The sequence below is a fragment of the Benincasa hispida genome, chromosome 10 (assembly GCF_009727055.1).
Source record: "Benincasa hispida cultivar B227 chromosome 10, ASM972705v1, whole genome shotgun sequence".
Lineage (NCBI taxonomy): Eukaryota > Viridiplantae > Streptophyta > Magnoliopsida > Cucurbitales > Cucurbitaceae > Benincasa > Benincasa hispida.
Genome location: NC_052358.1, coordinates 6063071 through 6082322, shown reverse-complemented (window position 1 = coordinate 6082322; position 19252 = coordinate 6063071). Strand labels below are relative to the sequence as shown.

Here is a 19252-nt window from a genome sequence, read left to right as displayed (position 1 = left end):
ATGTCATCTATAAAAGCATGCTTAAGTTTATGATGTTTATTCTTTGTTTACGTTATTCTTTGTTTTAAAGAGTTCCATATTAAATTATAGGACACGAAGACTTTCGTATGCTTCCGCTATGGGAATTCCAATTCCTTCGTTGTCAAACAAACATCCCATGGCTGTAAAATGGAAAGAAAAAAAAATGCAAACGGGAGATTAAAAAAAATCCCTCAAACTTTGCCTTTTGTTTCAAAATTATATTGTTCTTTTAAAAGTAGCAATAGTACCACTGACGCAATTCAAATTTCTACAAAAGGTCACCATCTTGCCATTTCATCTCCAAATTTCCATATAAAATTCTAAAAGATTATACTCCAAAGATATTTTTAAAAGGTATACAAAAGATTAAGACCCTATTTGGTTATGGTTTTTAATTTTTATTTTTGAAATTTAAGATTATTCCATCCATATTTCTTAGAATTATTTGCATATTTTTTTAAGTACAATGGTTGAATTTTTAACTAAATTTCAAAAATAAAAATAACTTTTTGAACGCTATTTTTTTAATTCTCAAAATTTGACTTGTTTTTTTCCTCACATATTGTTGAACATAAAAAAATAATAATAAATAAATAAACTACACGAAACAGTCTTCCCTAACAAAACTTAAAAAATGATAAAACAATATTACCATCAAATAAAGATTAAATACGCTCTACGTACCATTTGTTTTGGATAGCTAATTTTTTAATAGATAATTTAATATATTTGGGATGAAATCCACTTAGAAATAATTAAAAGGAGGTTCCAACTTTCAAGATGAATGAATAGAGAAATAAATAAAAGAAAAATGGAGGTTAAAAATTGGATATAAATACAACAAAGTTCTTCAACATTTTTACACCACAACCCATTCCAGCTTCCTCCTCTGATCCCTTGCTCTCATGTTTCTTTTCTCCAAACACAATCAGGTAATACACCTCGTTTTTTTTTTTTTTTTTTTTTTTGAGAAACAGGTAATACAATAATATTGATTTCTATGATATTTTTAAAGTTTTAATTTTAAATTTTACGAGAAAAAATACATTTTTTTCACTAGATTTTGGGTCTAATTTTTATTTGATCATTAAGTTTCAACATTTTATACTATTTAAGTTTAGTTTTAATTTGGTTCCTATACTTCAAGATTTGCATTTTTAACCATCATTTTTCACTAAATACTCACTTACTTCAATTTTAATTGATGTACATACAAAAATTTATAATTTAAATTGATATATTAACCCAAAGTTTAAGATTATAAAATGATATTTGTCCTAAAAAATAACTATAAACTATTCCCCAAAATCAAACAACTTCGATTAGAGCTTCAAATCTTTATTTGTGCACAATAAGGGAAAAAACAGTGATCGATTATTTTTAACAATCCACCATATTTAGAAGGATAGATTGTAAGATTCACCTAAATTGTAATTATACCTTTAAACTTTTAATTCTAAAAATTGAACTCTCAAATTTATATAAATGTTAAAATTGAGTCAAATTAGACCTTTAAATTTATATAATTGTTTAAATTGTAACATTTGTATAATTTTAAAAGTTCAGTTTTTATTATTTGTAGGTCCAATTTTCACAATTATTATAAGTTTTGGGATCTAATTTTAACACTTGAAGAAGTTTAGAGACTCAATTTTTTCAATTGAAAATTTGAAGATTTAATTGCAACTTTCGTAGGGTACTTTTTGGCAATTTGTGCCATTAAAAATAATTGAGGCCAACCAGAGTAGGCTTACCTTGACATTACTTTTCTCGTCGGAGACTCCAATTATTGTACTTACAATGAAACAGTTGAACCGTGTTAAAAAAAATAATTTTAAACGTGGAACGGCAAGCAATTATGGCCCAATTTTCCTCGTCTCACAGGCCGCCTGTAGCATTGGAACAGCAGCAGCGCCGTCGAAGCTGTACGGCGCCACTCAAGGCAGCCTCCGTCCGGAAGGGAAGCAAAAGCCCCACGTATTTTCATTTTCATTTTCCTTTTCACTAGTCCAGTCAGAACCACAAGACTAAACTCTATACAAATCTGTTTTGGCCGTTTGCGGCGGCGGCGATTTAGAATGCGGGGGGCGGTGCAGGGCACGGTGCCCGGCGACGTCGTTCAAGAAGCCGTATAACGGTATTCTGCAGAAAGTGCTGTGCGAAGTGCTTGTGCGTTCCTCCGGGCACCTATGGGAATAAGCAGATGTGCCCTTGCTACATGAATTGGAAGCCCAAGGGCGTCGGCCAAAATGCCCTTAGTTTTATTCATTAAAATAATTACGTTTAAACAGTTGTAACTAAGCTTAGCTCCATGGATTATGTATGAAAAATATGTATTCCTGAACATCATATATCTTTATACGTCTTATCAAATTATCTAATCATAAATTATGGTGTGATAAATTTTATCTTTCTCCTTTTTTTGAAATATTTTAATATTTTTTTTATATGAATGAAGATGGGTGATGCTCAAGATGCACCCAATTATTATCCCTTCTATATTTAGAATTTTTTTTTATCTTTTTTAATTTTCTTTTTCCTTTATAGTGTGCTGTTTGTTCTCTCGGTAAGATTTTTCATTATTTTTTCTCTCAATGAACAAAATTACAGTGGACAAAACCTTGATCGTTCAATTACTTATTATCATTTTCTTTTTCGTTTTAAGTTTCATTCAACTCCTATAGTTATTTCAGTTCAACTAATTGAATTGGAATTTTTTTTTTTAATAAATAACATGTTTTTGGTGATCTCTCTCTCTCTCTTTCTTTTTTTTTTGTTTCTTTGGAGATATTCATAAAAATAGTTTAATTTTCCTTTTAAAGGTCTTAGAATTAAACTTTCTATTAAAGAAATGCTTATTTTTCTAATTTTTTTTAGTAATTGATATGCACTCCTTTTCTTCAAAGGTTGAAGATTTCACCCTTCATTATCACAATTGTTGTACAAAAAAAAATTATTATTTTCAAGTTGTGCTCCATTTTGATTTATTTAACCGTTTGATGTGTTGCTAAGAAAGAGGAATGTGTGGGTAGAATTTGAATCGCTTATCGATCTCTAAGTTACTGGTGTTTGGGGGCAAAGAGTAGAATGGTAAACTCTAAGAGAACGTTTGGGGCAAAAACTATTCTAAAACTAATAATCACTTCTTTCTACAGTAAATACTATTTCAAAACCTCCATTTGCCACGTTATTTACTATTTACTACAATTTTTCCTATTTTATATTCATCATTTTTTTATTCTTTGTGTGTTTACTATTTCTTTTCCAAACTAAAGTAGTTTACACCTCAAACACATACTATTATAACACAAACTAAGAAGTTGATAATGTATAAAATTAATAATTTTTTAGTATTGAGATCTTGGTGGAATTTACAACAGAAGTTCATTTAAATTAATGTTGTGAATTGGTGTATAACAAAGTCATTATAAAATTATGAAATAAATAAATTTTGACTAATAAATTTAAAATTCTCAAATCACACTTAAGAATATCTCAACGTTTGGGATTAATTTTGAAATGATTAAATCATTTTTGTTATGTTTAAAATCAATATGAAACACACCTTTAATCACTCAAAATCAATTTAATGTTTTTACACTTATTATTGCATTTTTCATACTATTAAAATTGATTTCAAGTAATTTAAAACATTTTTTTCAAAGGATTTTTTTCGCTATTTGTGAGTACCCGGGTCATGCACACCTCTACTAATCTTATGGAACAACTTGGTTGATCCTACGACACTTGGGTATTTAAGGAACCGGTAGGATTTAATGAGGATTTTCAAAAATAGAAAAATAAGATAAACTATTTACATAAAATAGCAAAATTTTAATCTTCTTTGATAGAAGCTAATATAAGTCTATTAGTATCTGTCGATGATAGAAACTAATAAAAGTCTATCATCAATTTCTTTCATTTTTGTTGTTTCAATAAATAGTTTGACATTTTTGCTTTTTGTGAAAATTTCCCAATATAAAATCCTAGATAGGTAGCTACCATGATCAAATGTTAATCATTTTAAAATCGTCTCCAAACATACCATTTATCCCACAATCGTCACCAAACAAACTCCCAGTTGTGTGCAATTCTGAGAACTACAGTTGGCTTGCATTGAGGTGCACAAAATGGGAAATACAAGGGGTTAGCAATGGCAAGTCAATAACATTCGTCTAATGTACATACATGGTGTTCAAATCGCAAATGAACAAGGGAAAAGGGTGGGAAATTATTAGCCAAATGAACTATTTAGTCACTTGCAAGCTACAACAATCGTAGCACTAATCACCTCCCATTATTACTCATAGTTTAAAAAATTCTGAAGGTAACGCCCTCCAGACCACAAATAATGTACCTCGAATTCTCAACCAGCAAATTAGCATCTGCCAAGTATGATTTCTTCTTACTCTCTCTCTCTCTCTCTTTTTTTTTTTTTTTTTTTTTTGAGGGGTGGGTACTAATATTTTTCGTCAATATTCTAACCATAATACCATCTCATGTATACACTGACTTGCCTAATCAAGTTCCAGCCATTTTTTCATCCTTTCGTAAACTAAATATGTAATACTTGCAGCAGGCACAACTTTAAGTAAATTGGGCAACAGACCTTTGTAGAAACCACCATAGCCTTCATGCTTCAGTGTCTGCCGAAATACATCTGACATTCCCTGATAAGCAGCACCTCTATTTGAACTTTGTGCTTGCATTCTGAAAACAATTCCAAGTTAGTAGTCAACCTCAATCTCAATGAAAAAGTAGGGTAATTGCAATAGGTATCACTTTTAGAGCTAATAATTATGTGTATAACAACATTTTTAAATAATAGAAAATATAGCAAAATCTATCCATGATAACAATATAGTCTATCATTGACAAACTCTGAGAGCTTAATCTAAAATTTGCTATATCTGCAAATTATTTTGCATTGTGCTATACATGATAATACTTTGGACCTAATTGTTATATTTGCAGCTGCCCATGAAAATAAGAATCACAAATATTATTTATTGATTTTCACTAGACAAAAATTGGAAGAATAAAAGGCAGACTGGCCCGTGCATCCATACCTCGTTCGAATAACTTGCAACGGGTAAACACACGTGGCTCCAAGAGCTCCGGAGATTGTTCCACATGCCAGTTGAACGAGAGGTCCGGGATCTGATGATGGTTGTGTGAGAAAGGGGATATATAATGACCAACTTAAAGAAACATGAAAGCAGAAACTTGGGCAAAGATAACTGTGTCATGATTGAAGAATATATAAACACAACAAGAAATGAATAAATCACGCACCAGAGTCCTGAAGAATATATGTTTTCGATACATCTTTCAAGGTCTCATAGGCAGCAAGGTCAATGCCAGCATAAGGGATAATGCCAAGAAGGGAAGGTACAAGACCTTTATAGAAGACCCGAGGTCCCTCGTGAACCCAGATATCTTTTGTAAGTTTTCCTAGCTTCGGAACCTTTTCACCTTCACAAGAAAAAGTCTGTAGCCGAGTTTTCAGGAGATCTAAAGGATAGATAGCGGTTTGAGCGACCGCACCAGCAATACCACCAGAAAATAGTCTCCCGGCAGTTCCAATATCATGTTTGTCTTCACCGTCCGCAATCATACTCTTTAACATCTCATAGGTATAAAATTTGATGGCACTTTCAGGTGCAACCTTTACAACATTTAGCCCATTACCTCGGAAAAATCCCAAGAGATGATCTTCCTTCCATATCTTCTTTATAGCTGGTATAATCCATGCTCGGGTTGTCTGTACTTGCAAAGCCACTTTAAGTCGATCTAGAGGAGCTGTTGCAGTACGAGAAGCAGCTCCTGCTATACCTCCAGCAATGAAATACCTGAAAGGATGGACATACTTACTGATGCCTTCTGGAATTACAGCCTGTTCTCCAATATCTACAAGGCATACCCTTTCCCAGTGATGATATATGTTTTCGATGGTAGCTTCATGTGGATAAAATAGAAGAAAGTCCCTCCATTCTTCAAAAGTTATGATTCCATTATTATCTTTATCAACATGCTCCACAAAGCGTGCAAGTTCCTCGTCGTCAATTTCTATACCTAAAAAATTAAAACTGCCAGGCACATAAGATGACAAGATGTGTGACATACTGAACCCAAGATAATACAGATCACATAAGAAGAAGAAATGTTTGACAAATTAGACAATCGAAAATAAATTTAAATGGTGCGAGTTAAATAATGAAATTAGTTCTGAATAGGTTAAGGAATTGAAATTACTAATAATCAAACAAGGTATTAATGGAGATGCGGTTCAATCCATGCACCATACTACCCATAATTTAAAATAAAATAGTTCGTGTACTGTGTTTCATTAACCAAAATAAAAATTCAAAAAATAAGTGTGGTTACATATTTAGACTCAATCAATTAACCTGTCAATAACAAAACCTAACAGTTCATAAGGAATTTAAAGTGAAATTTAACTTATATTATAACAGACACATTGACAAATTCCTAAGAAAGCCATACAACAAAAGAAGCAAATAGGTAGGCACATATTGCCGAATCAAAAGACTAATATGAAACAATATGAAAACGTTTAGAGCGATAACCATATATTTTTTGTTAATTCATTATGCATATACACAAAACTTGAGCTCCTAAGAACCCCCATCGATCTACAATTTAGCCATTTAGAGAGGTTGGTCTATCCGTAGTGGAAAAATCAATACATTATGATCAATTAATCTAAAAAATAATAATAAATTGCATTTATAATATGTTCAGGATGATATGATATAAATATCTAGACAACAAAGTTTAGCATATTTTTATCTTAAAATACATAAAAATTGTGAAATGTGATTAAATAAGTTTAGTAACTTAAAAAGGGGATGCTGACAATCAGCTTTGGTGCATTATGTTCATTCTCTAATAAAAAAACATCAAACACACCCCTTCGTTAAACATTTTATACTTGTCGTTAATATAAATAATAGGTCCCCAATTTAGTTAAATGAACATTCTTAAGAGGAAAAAGATTTGGTACATATATTCAAGTGTTCAAGAAATAGTTTAATATAATCTTCCTTTTTTAAAATAAATAAATAAATAAGAGCTACACAGTATCATATAGTCATTTAGCAAACTCTTACTAAACGTTAATAAATTATCTTAAGTATTAGTGTATTAAACTTTTTAAATCAGATTACTATTATATATTAAAAAAGTTTGTTCTTCGATCAATATCAATTATACACACACATACATACATATATATATGTGTGTGTGTGTGATTTTAACAAACAAGAAATAACCTATCTTATATCATTAAAATAAATTTAAAAATACTATTCTCTATTACATATATACCAAATAGAAATTAAAACATAAACATGAACTATGGTACATTTTAAACTCCCATTAGCTTTTTTTTTTTTTTTTTTTTTTTGACACCATAGGAACTAAAAAATATATGAAATAATTTTAAAATAATAATAATAATAATTCAAGAATTTCAATAAATAAGAACACAACTCTAGATCATTTATTGAATTGCATTTTCTGTCTAGATAAAGAACTAAGAAAACGTCTGAAAAAATACTCAAACTTTTAAGTTATATAACATGTTCAAGTGAGTGTTACTAATTTCATGAAATTTTTTTTTTTTTTTTTAATGAAAATGTTTGATAAAATGTCAGAAGTATAAAAATTAGTTTTAATTCATATAAAAGAAGTTTATAAAACAATATGAAACTGTAGTGATGAGTATTGTAAAAAGAAAGGACGGGGTGAAATAGAAAATGAGACAGAGAAGGGTATAGTATACCAGCCTGAACTAGAGCATCCCATAGCTCTTCTGGAAGAATACATCCATTGTGTTCAACATCAATAGCTTGAAAAATTCGGTAGAGCTCTAGTTCCTTATCATCCATGTAGCGGCGAAACTCATGGTAGTCTACCCTGCCATCTCTATTGGCATCACAGACCTTAAGAAGATCCTTAGCATACTTGTACTCGGCAGGTATTTGTAGGGCCAACAATCCAGCTTCTATCTGAGCATAGTCAAGATATCCAAGGTTGGCAGCATCGAAGAAATTAAAAAGACTACGGGTCCGAATATCCCTCTCCTCCTTGGACTCACGCAGAGCTAGGAGCACATGTTCTAGGGAGATAGGTCCAAGCTGTTTGACAGGATTGCAACAGTTAGAAGGACGCCGTGGGTTTCCAGAAAAAGCAGCCTCTTTGGCGTCCATGTTTAGAAATCTCCCAAGGCGATCTCCGGCCTGTAGTAGATGATGATTTATCGTTCAAAATTTACTTAATTTCAATTTTGTTTCTCATTGGTTATTACACATTAAAGAGTATACTGCAAGTGAAACAGACTAGTGTCGAACAGAAAAGGCAAATGTACAGGAGTGCTTGCATCAATTAACCAAAATTCTACAGCCTCACATAATATCTATCAGGACAACAAAACTACAAAGGGCCAAAGAAATAAGAGCAAAAAAAACTTATCAAACATAAATTAGAAATGTTTCAGGACCTAAAATTATCGGTATTGTCATTAGTGCATTCACAAATGACTAATATATGAATTATGATACTCCAATATCATCATAAATGACTAAAATAGAAAGTACATTTTTAACTTCTGTTAGGATACCTCCAACAAAACTCACGAACACAGAAGTACAGAAATAAATGGAAATATGCTATAACATCATAAAGAAAGATAACACTCTCAGTACATTCTAGAGGGCTGAGAAATTCTCTTCCAAGAGCCAATGCTCATCCCAAATTCTCCACACCTCTCTCCTAAAAGCCCTAACCAATTTATTAGCTATTTACTAACACGCCCCCTACTAATAACCATACTATATATTCTTACATAGGTACACCTTACAACTTCATTTGTAAATTTTGTTTGAGCTTTCTTTTGGTCTACCTCGCTTGAGCAGAACTCATCTTTACAAACAAGGAACAAGACTACAGTGCTTCTCTCACTTCTATAACTTTCGTATCTCTTAGTTGGTGTAAATTGATCTCCCCTTTTTGTAAATATAGTTTAACTAATCTTACAACCAATTGGAGAAGTTTTTTTGGAATCCATTGATAGTCACCCCTCTTTAATTTCATCACACCTTAAGTCATTTGTAAATTTACGCAAAATAATATGGCAATTGCCTGAACACGTGAAGACTGAACAAAAGATTCAAATATGTAATAAACAAGAATTGTCCTCCAGGATTTTAATCACCGTTCAAAAGACTTAAAAGGCAAAGAACCGGCCAACAAGTAGTATTAGTTTGGGTGTCTGAGCAAGAACCTTACTCCAATGTCCAAGGTTTAGCAGTTGCCTAGGTCAGTCTTCGAAAGCGGTAGTTCTGCAATGTTAGGAAAGGATAGGACTCACAATTCACTACGATCAACCCCTTCCTTTCCCTGCATCATCAAGTTGAAGAATACACAGACGAGGAAGGCAGAAAGGAAAGAGCCCCCAGCCTTTAAGAAAACAAGTTTCGGAATATTTTCAGGAAGGTTACGTTGGAAAACAGAAAACAAAATCATCAATTCTAAGCAGCGGAACCAGAACATCTCGATCATGAAAAACATAAATGCTCATAGTTATACAATTACATACGCTTATGTCGATCGGATCGGAATCCTGTCCCCTTGGATCTACAGAATTAACGATATCAAGCGAGCATCATCTTGAATTTTTCGAATAATTAACGAAACTGAAGGATGAAGGCAATGGAAACAGGGAACCGAAAAGGAACTGACCGGAGCCAAGAATAAATTTTGCTTCGGTTCTTCTTTTTTGTTCTGGTGAAAAGCGATGGGCAGTGGATCGAGGGACAGAATAAGCGAGAGATGAGGAATTTAGGTCATGCATCCCTCACGAAAATAGGCTCCAATCCTAATGAAATCCATCCCAATGGAAAATGAGATGGGATAATTCTACTATTCACTCAAAATTGTGGCCCGAAATGGAATTTGTCCCACTTTTTAAAGTTAAAGTATTTTTTGACTTTTTACTTGTGTCGTTATCAGCAAAAAATTGCTTATAACGACTTTCTATTGTATACGTGTATTGTGCCTTCAATTATTGATTTTCAATAGTCTCGTTCCTTCCTCCCTTGCTCTCAACCTCAGAAGTCTTGTTAGTCACTTCTTTTTAATACAAATAGTGAGAACCAGTAACAAATAGCGATAAACGAGTTGTAAGAGAAGATAGAGAGAGAAGAGGGAAATCGAAAGCCTAAGGAGCGAGAGTAGTGATAGCAAATAGTGAAAGCGAGATCCCAATCCACATGCATGATGTTCAGTTTCGGTAATTTCACGTTGATGTGGCGTAAGCATGATGTCAAAAGAAATATATGCTTTTTAAAAATTGAGTCATCATTCGTTTGGACTTTTTAAAAGATAATTTTATGCGTAGCCCTCCCAAGAGACCAAATGAAAAAATATCCATTTTTTAGAAAAACTGAGTTTTTTTTTTTTACCTTCTACTCGTCCTCCTTAGACACACAGGAAACTTATGAAAAATTTCATACCGCGCTTCCACCCCGTGACATATCACATGGTGAAATTACAATAACAACATGTGGTGCCCCTCGATATTCAATCATCGCCATTGAGTCTCGCTTCTCTTGATATGTGCTCTCACTCTCGATGACTCTACACTTGCTCTTGCTAATGAACTCGTTAATCGTTCTCACTTCTCAATTCGTATATTTTTTATTTGAATAAGCATGTAACGTCAAATTTATTCTTTCCAGTAATATTTCATTTCAATTAGTATGTGTTGAGGGGTTTATCTGTCATGCCCCCTCCCGAGCTTACTTCTTTTACCTAAAAGAAAGCGTGAAGATAACAAACATTACCTTTTTGTAACACGTGTTATCCATCACCTTGCACTTATCGGTTACAACTCAAACTCTACTGCCTATCTTGGATCTAAATTACAAACAACCCTTTAGCCAAGTATAGAATGACAACAACTCTCTGGTTAATTTATTTTATATTAAACTATTATAATATTTACACAACTTCAGACTCAACTTAGATAATTCTACTCCTGGGCTACATAACTCGTAAAAGCATACCTTAACCCAACAATGTGGCTACAGTGTGATAGACCTTGACCTTAACAACACCTTATAACTCCACTCCTACGCTACCCGAGGGGGGAAGAGAACCAAACATTTGGAAAACATGAGTTGGAAAAGCTCAGCAAGTGGAAAGTTTAGTATAAAAAAATAGATTTGTTGGTGAAAATCATTTTTGGGAATACAATTTCACAGATAGTCAAACACAGTATGCATGACCTCAGCCTAGTAACAGAGATGACATTGGCATGATCATATGTTCTCCTAAAATGCAATACGTCAGCCAAATACAATTTTAAAGGAAACAATCTCAGTATCCAATACAACCCGTCGAATGTGTACATGTCGACAATATCTCGTTAAACATACCCGGGTATGCTGTCAATTCCAGCCAGTTTATATTGACAATCTCAATCAGATGTTCAAGTGCTAACAATATCTTGGGTACAGTTCTAGTTTCCAATTCAATTCACAATAAACATGCATCCACATAATATTAGGAAGATAGTCAGAACAACATGAAATCAATAAAGACAACATATTTTCTGATCATGCCACAACTTTCGAAACCATGCATATACATAGGTACTTATATATACATAAAGGTATATCAATTCAAAAAGACAGAGAAAGGATAACCACTCACAATTCACCAGGAAAAAGAATTCTCTAATCTCCTGTATCTTATATTCTTTCTGAATCCCGAGCCAACCTACAAGGCCCAAACTAAACATTTAAAGTGGCAGAGACAACTGTTGGCCGCAGGGTTGCACTGTTAGATACAAGGTTTGCTCCTCACTTCCCAATTGGACGCCTGGACACCCTCTCCCAACACCTGGTTCGACCTTTTCAACGTCTATAAATCAAGCTTGGACGCCTGGTATAACAATCTAAACCATGGAAAGTTATTCTTGACTCTCTTTAATCACTTCTTCCCTGAAACATTTAAGAGGTTTTTGAGTTGTGGAATGAAATGAGAACCTCTTAAGGTATTTATAGGCTTCGAGACTTCATCTTCGTCATCCCCTTCAAGCTTTCAACGTTAGCCACCTTCTTCTTGAGGAAAATTTGAGTGTCTTCTTCCTATTAAGCCATTACCTTATCATTTCCACCACCTGTTGGGTTTTATGTCCTAAAACTCATGGTTTGTAAACAATAAACTCATTTTGTAAATCGATAAAATTTTTATTGAATATATGAATTGCTTATTTTGTTTTTAGAAGTAAATCCAATAAACTAAAAGATCCATGACTATTACATGAGTACTTGAACTTTATATGGAGACATACGAGTAGATCAGATTCGAGTAAATAGTCAAAATGATCTATCGTATACGAATAAGATTGGGTGTCTTATTCTGGTAACACTATTGGATGCGACCTACTCAATAGTTGTTACAATTTGTTTTAAAGTGTTACAAACGAAGTGATCCTGATTCATTCATATATTGACATGAGGAGTGGGGGCGTCCTATGTAATGAGTTTGCATAAGATCGAACGAAGAATTAAGTCACTCTTACTTTATAACGTTATTTACTGTTTTAAGACTGACTATTTCAAAGCGATAACTTAGGTAACTTGACTTTAATCCTGAGCTAACTATGAATTCCTGTATATTCGGGATTATCCTTAGATTTGCATGGATGAGGGTTGGCTTAATAAGCCTCCCATTTTAGGGGTAAGACCAAGTAAATAGCTGAAGATATAGGGTTCAAGACAGAATTCACTCTTACCCGCTCTTAGGGATAGTATAAAGGTTGTTCCCTTAAGTGTTGACTCTGGGTCTTGAACAAGGAGCCTCACCCTCTCATTGGCTCAAGAGGGATTCGGTTTAGTGATTGGATCACAAACCAATTTTTCATTAAAGGATCAGTTGGACTTAAGGAGCAAGATGTAATCTCGGAGGTAAAACAGCTTTTGACTCAGTCGTCATTACGAACAACTATGAAAGGTTAACTTACTAATCATGGTTATATCGAGTGAACATGATATATCTATAGTAAGGAGAGTGCAACTACTGGACTTTAGTGGAGTGACCCGGTAGTTAACGAATGGTGGTTAACTGGGTTAAAGAGTTTAGCTGGTTAATTGTGGATCGTTGGAGCCCATGATCATGATCTGTAGGACCATCAGGTCCCCCTACTAGCTTATATCGAACTAAATATTAGAATAGTGTGACGAACGAATTTAAAGTGTTCAAATTCGGTTTTTGGAGCAAAGCTTTAAATATATACGATATATTTAACATAATATCTAATTGTAAATTAAACATAAAGAGAGAGAAAATATGAGATATTTAAATAAGATTTAAATATCAAGATTATGAATGTGGATTCATATAGATTGGGATTAGTGTTGGATTTAATATTAAATTAAATTAATTAAATTATTTAATAATCATTTAATTTTAATTTAATTTTAAAATTGATAATTAGAATTAATTTTAAAATTAAATGGAATTGGTCAAATTGCATTAAAAGTCAAATTGTTGACTAGGTCAAGAATGCAATGGAAGTCAAGTTTGTTGACTTTGGACTTGGAGAGTCAAACTCTGACTAAGTTAGTGGAAAGATCCTTCCAACTATTGAATTGCTAAGTGTTGTCTTCATTTGAAGACACTTGCCCCACTAAATCTCACTTTGAGTTAGTGGATTTTTTAATGTCAAATTCTCATCAAACTCAAAGTTGCATGTGTTTGCATGAAATGGTATTTAAAAGAGAGTGTTTATTGAATTTAAAAAACTCTTGGCCATAGCGAAATTGAATGAGATTATGAGATTTTCTCTCAAAGTCTTAACCTTTTCCTCTCCAAATTAGTCATTCACCGGATCCCACCAGTCCGTTCTAAGGCCGAAGAATAGTCGAAAAGACTCTCGTGGTGGTCTACGAACTGTTCGTGATGAGATTGGAGCGGATTTAGAGAAGCTTTGAAGACTACAAAGGTTGCACTTCTTAAATCCCCTTTTACTTATTTTATTATTGCATGCTTATCTTCGTAATTAACCCAATTAGAATACTTTATATCCATTTTTCTTCCGTTGCGCATATTTTGTTCCATCAATTGGTATCAGAGCATGTTTAAAGTACTTAATTTTTGGTTAATTTTATGCATATGGTGAGTATTGATTCATGAGATGAATGGTTATGTTCTAAAATAGATAATTTTGACTTTGACATTAGTATTTCTTCTTAGGTTATAATAATTATTGTAATCCCCCGGTGTTTTATGGACTTTAATGTGTCATGAAGGGTCTATAAATTTGCTAGAGTCATTAGAGTTGAAATTAGGTTGTAATTGCTCGGTTCCGGCAAAGAGGGCAACTCCAATTTGGTGATTATTTGCTCACAGACCCGAAATGGCCTCCCAGACCCGATTCACGACCCGCGACCTGACCCGGATGGCTGATTCAACCCACGGAGCCGATGGTTGACGCGTGTAGGTTCCAGACCTGACGCCCGCGCCCCGACCCAGGTCCATCCGTGTTAAAGCCCAACGCGCGCCAACCCATCCCAAGCCGTCAGCCCGCGCCTCGCATCCGATCCAACCGTTGACTCGCGCGCCTGGTGGTGGCTCAGCCGATCCAGATGGTCTAGACCGGTCTGATTCAAGCTAGTTTGACCAGTTTTGACCGGTTTTGAGTTATTTTGTTGTTTTGTAGGCCAGTTCAATCTTCAAGTGCTTCGAAGTGTTTGGAGGCGATTTGGGACTGATTTCTGCTTATTATTGTAATAAGTGTAGCTTTTAGCTAGCTTAGGATGCCAAAATTGGTTCATTTTAATATGTTTATTAATTATACATTTTGAGTGTATAAATTAAATAATTTATCTATTGTGTGCATATTGTATGCCATATAGATTTAAAATCCCACCATAGGATAAGCATGTAGCATGCATTGCAAGTATATTATAAGTATTATAATATATAACATGCATGTGTAGGATTCCATGGCTTTTGATATAAGTTGTTATATTAAATGCATGGAACAAATGTTTATATAAATGCATGTTATGGATGCAATGTATGTCTATTATTTTATAAGTTGTTATAAAATTGGATTAGACATTAAAATCCATAACAAAGATAAAAGCATGCTCATAGAGGTTAACCATCTGTTTAATAGTTAAAATAGGTCAACATCTTGTAAAATACGGTTGCAAACTCAACTAATATATAATATTGTCTAAGGCTAGGGATACTTAAGTTGACGATCAACGGAACACCTCCTACTTGAGGATTATGGCCGAATAATTGAGTATTATTAATTGGTTTTATGAGAATACGTGAATGGTGTGAAGTGTTAAAACAGTTATCACCTAGTCATCCTAGGTTAAAATCTATTTATAAACATTATACTTGGATAAACCACATAGACTTAGGTTGTTTAATTAGCCGGAACATTCCTAAGTAAAGATTTATCCAAAAACAAATAGAACACTTCAGTGGGAGATTAATAACATATGAGATATGTTGTTCTTAGCTCTCACGTCCCTAAAAGTTCACACCGTGAGATTCATGCAACGGTTTCTATCACACTAGAGTGACCTCCATTCAAAAAGTGTTTGCATGGGACAATAGCAAAATAAATATGGGAAGTAATTCATAGTAAGTGGGTGAAGAATATGTGTCAACATATCCTGTGGTCTCTTCCATTAGTTTGGACTGTGAGATTCCTATGTTGTGCCTGTTGGGGTTGATGCCTTAAAGTCTCATGTCCTGTAGTTTGTAAATAGTATGTACGAACCCTTGTGATGTTAATATATGATATTTACTTCACATCTTGTATTTTGCTCGGTTATTTGTTTTATTTGCTTTACCATAAACCAATAAACATAAAATTCCTGGTTATCTGTATGTGACTCAAGCATGTATGTGGTGACATACAACTGGATCATGTCTTGAGTGATAACCAAAAATAGTATATAGTACATGGACAAATGAGGAAAACCTTATTCTGATAACGCTACAGACGCGGCCCGCTTTGTGGAATGGTCACAAGTGTTGTGACTTATCACAGATGGTCTGATTTTGATCATTCGTGTTGGGGACATGGAACGAGGGCGTCTTATACAAAGAGTTTGTATAAGACCTGACCACGAAGTGTTAACATCTTGTTATATAACACCGTTCATGAAAAAGACTTCACTTCACTAGGATGATCATAAGTAACATGATCTCAATCCTAAGTGAGTTGGGAACTCATGTCATTGAGGGCGGTCCTTTGATTTGTATGGGTGCGAGTGGCCAGGTCGCCAATTCAAACCTACCATTTTGGGGATTCGCCTGATTTGGGAGCTGGAAACTCAGCTACACAAGATGGAATTCCACTCCTTCCCCGACGCAGGGGTAAGTAAATAGATGGCTCCCTTAAAGCTGATTCTGAGGCTTGAACAATGTGGCGCCACACACCTTCTCTTGGCTCGAAAGGTGTTTACACATAGTTAGACTATGTTGTATTGTTCATTAGAGGAATTAGTGGTACTTAAGAAGTGAGATGTAATTACAAGGGCAAAACGGTAAATTGGTCCAGTTGTACTTACGAGCATCTGTGAAGGGTCATCGTACTCATGATTGGTTATATATAATGGACACAGAAATATATTTGTGGTAAGAAGAGTTCAGCTGTTGGTCTTTAGTGGAATCACTGACAGTTAACAGATGGTGGATCTCGTGGGTAAAGAGTTTAATCAGCTATTCACGTACCGTTGGAGCTTCGAGCCACAGGTCCATTAGGTCACCTGGGCAGCTTAGATAAAGTCGAGAACCAAATATTTGAGTTAATTTGAAATGTTCAAATTGACAAGAGGAAGTTCAATTATATATGATATAATTGGACTGGTTAATTATATATGATATAATTGTCTAAATGTATGAGATACATTATTTTGGAGGAAATTAGATATAAATATGATTTACATCAAGTAGAGGAGAAAATACTATAGTAGATGATATCAAACTATAGGATATAAATATAATAGATTATATTTATTAATTAAATTAATTGATTAATTATTTGATAATTAACGAATTTATCCACATTCGAACGTGGGAAGTTGACTGCGATGGTTATGGTAACCGGCGAATTAAAAATGAAAATCGTTTTCATTTTTCATAAAATCGTGCATTTACATTATTGTCCGCGCCCAAAAGAATCCGTGAAAGCGATCGCGAGAGCCTATACGATAGAAGCTCGTTCATCGATCATCTGCTTCATGTTTTCTCTAAACGATCGTATATGTTTTTCCTAACCGATCGTCCAGCCTTTCATACACGATCGTGTAGCTCTACTATATGATAAGCATTTCCGCTATACGATAGTAGAGTTTCATCTCCCACTTGTTTATCGTCTACACGACGCATTCTCCTTCGTCCTCTACCAAACTCACCAAAGCCCACTCTTTGGGTTTTTAACGCCAAGGATACCCGGGTTTCTCTTGTAGTGGTGTCGTCCCCGCTGCAGTGTTCGTGTACGTTCTGATCGTGCTATTGCAGTCGACCTACTTGCTGGATGCTAGTAGATTCGTTAGAGGTTTTCCGCTGCTTAAGGTTCAGACGTTCAAAGATTGTCTTCATCTGGTATGAACTCTTTCCTTATTAATTATTGTGTTCTGAGCATTCCGATAATTAGATTTATATGTCTAACTGTTTGTGTGGAATGTATATCTTTTGTGTTTCGGTCACTGTGAAATCGGAGCGATCTCAACCCGCTCATGGAACTCTCGGTATGAGATCCATCAATGCCTGCTTGTCGTCTTTAAGGCGACATTAGCTATTCACTAACCACAGCTATCCCCTCGGAGGGTTATAATATAGGATTCAAAACAACTCAAACTTTAGAAATGAATATGATTTCTTATGTCGTTTCCAAATTTTGACTCTCCAATTCGGTAGCATCGTTAGGGCCACTAATCTCTGAGATCTAAAAATGGAGAGTTACACTTACATAATTACTAAGTGTTAGTAAGTTCTTAACTGAAAACGGTAGCTAAATGACTATCAGAATTTGAGTTATTCTGGAGATGGTTTTTAGTCAAGAATGTCTTGCTTTAGTAAAGGAGTATTTGACAACCTCTCAGTAGCATTTATCCTGACTCACTATAGTATCGTTGCAAAAATAATGAAATTTGGGTACATTATTACTTTGCTAAAACATGAATGGGTTTAAAAGCAAATCATTAATAAAGAAATTGTCTATTTTTCAGAATGACTAGTTCATTGAGACAACTGTTGGCTTCAGATAAATTAATTAGGGACAATGATGCTACATGGAAGTCAAATTTAAATACAATACTGGTGATAGCTGATTTAAGGTTCGTTTTGAAGAAGAATGTCCTCCCATCCCTAGCTCAAATGCAAACCGAACTGTTCGGGATGCATACGACAAAATGGACGAAGGCAAATGAGAAAGTCTGTGACTACATTCTTGTCAGCATATCTGATGTCTTGGCAAAGAAATAGAAAGCATGTATACTGCCAAAAAGATTATGGAATCTCGTCCTTCTCCCTGAGGCATGATGCTATCAAATATGTTTATAATTGCCGAATGAAGGAAATGGCCTTTGTTAGAGAACATGTCCTGACATGATGGTCCATTTCAATGTGGCAGAGTAAACGAAGTTGTCGTAGATGAGAGGAGCCAAGTTAGTTTTATTCTAAAGTCTCTTTCGAAGAGCTTATTGCACTTTTGCACCAACGCGTTAATGAACAAGATAGAATACAACCTGACTACACTTCTCAATGAGCTACAGGTTGTTCAGTCCATTTTGAGAACAAAAGGACAAAAACGGAGGTAAATGTTTCTGATGCTGAGAAAAGAGGATCGTCCTCTAAAAAGCCTGATGTTGCTTCTTCTTCTAAGAATAAGAGTATTCCAGTGAAAAAGAGCAAAGGGAAACAGGAAAAGAAAACTTCTACTAGTTGCAAAGGAAAAGACAAAACTATAGACAAAGGAATATGTTTCTACTGTAGCAAGGCTAGGCATTGGAAGAGAAATTGCCCACAGTGCCTTGCAAAGAAAAGAGCGGAAAAAGCAAAACAAGGAAATTAGTTTCTAAGGGTTGCTTGCAAATGAGATAATGCTCCAGGTTGTGAACATGGGAGAGTACCTCAGTAAAACCAGTGGGAGATCTTGAAGTTGCTG

General features: G+C 34.3%; 1 protein-coding gene across 5 annotated transcripts; it reads right to left on the bottom strand.

Moving 5' to 3' along the window:
* Positions 1–4168: 4168 nt before the first annotated feature.
* LOC120088427 (calcium-dependent mitochondrial ATP-magnesium/phosphate carrier protein 2-like) lies at positions 4169–9936 on the bottom strand. 5 transcript variants are annotated; one of them, XM_039045709.1, is made up of 6 exons: positions 9644–9935; positions 9329–9504; positions 7829–8285; positions 5317–6096; positions 5091–5181; positions 4169–4731 (listed from the first exon to the last, which is right to left on the bottom strand). In XM_039045709.1, exons 3-6 carry the CDS (start codon positions 8253–8255, stop codon positions 4539–4541), a joined length of 1491 nt encoding a protein of 496 aa, XP_038901637.1. In that variant the 5' UTR covers positions 8256–8285; positions 9329–9504; positions 9644–9935; the 3' UTR covers positions 4169–4538. The 5 variants fall into 5 exon arrangements, with proteins under 5 accessions (XP_038901637.1, XP_038901638.1, XP_038901639.1 ...); XM_039045710.1 differs by having other exon boundaries at positions 9334–9504; XM_039045711.1 differs by lacking the exon at positions 9329–9504 and having other exon boundaries at positions 9644–9936.
* Between the last annotated feature and the right edge of the window lie 9316 nt (positions 9937–19252).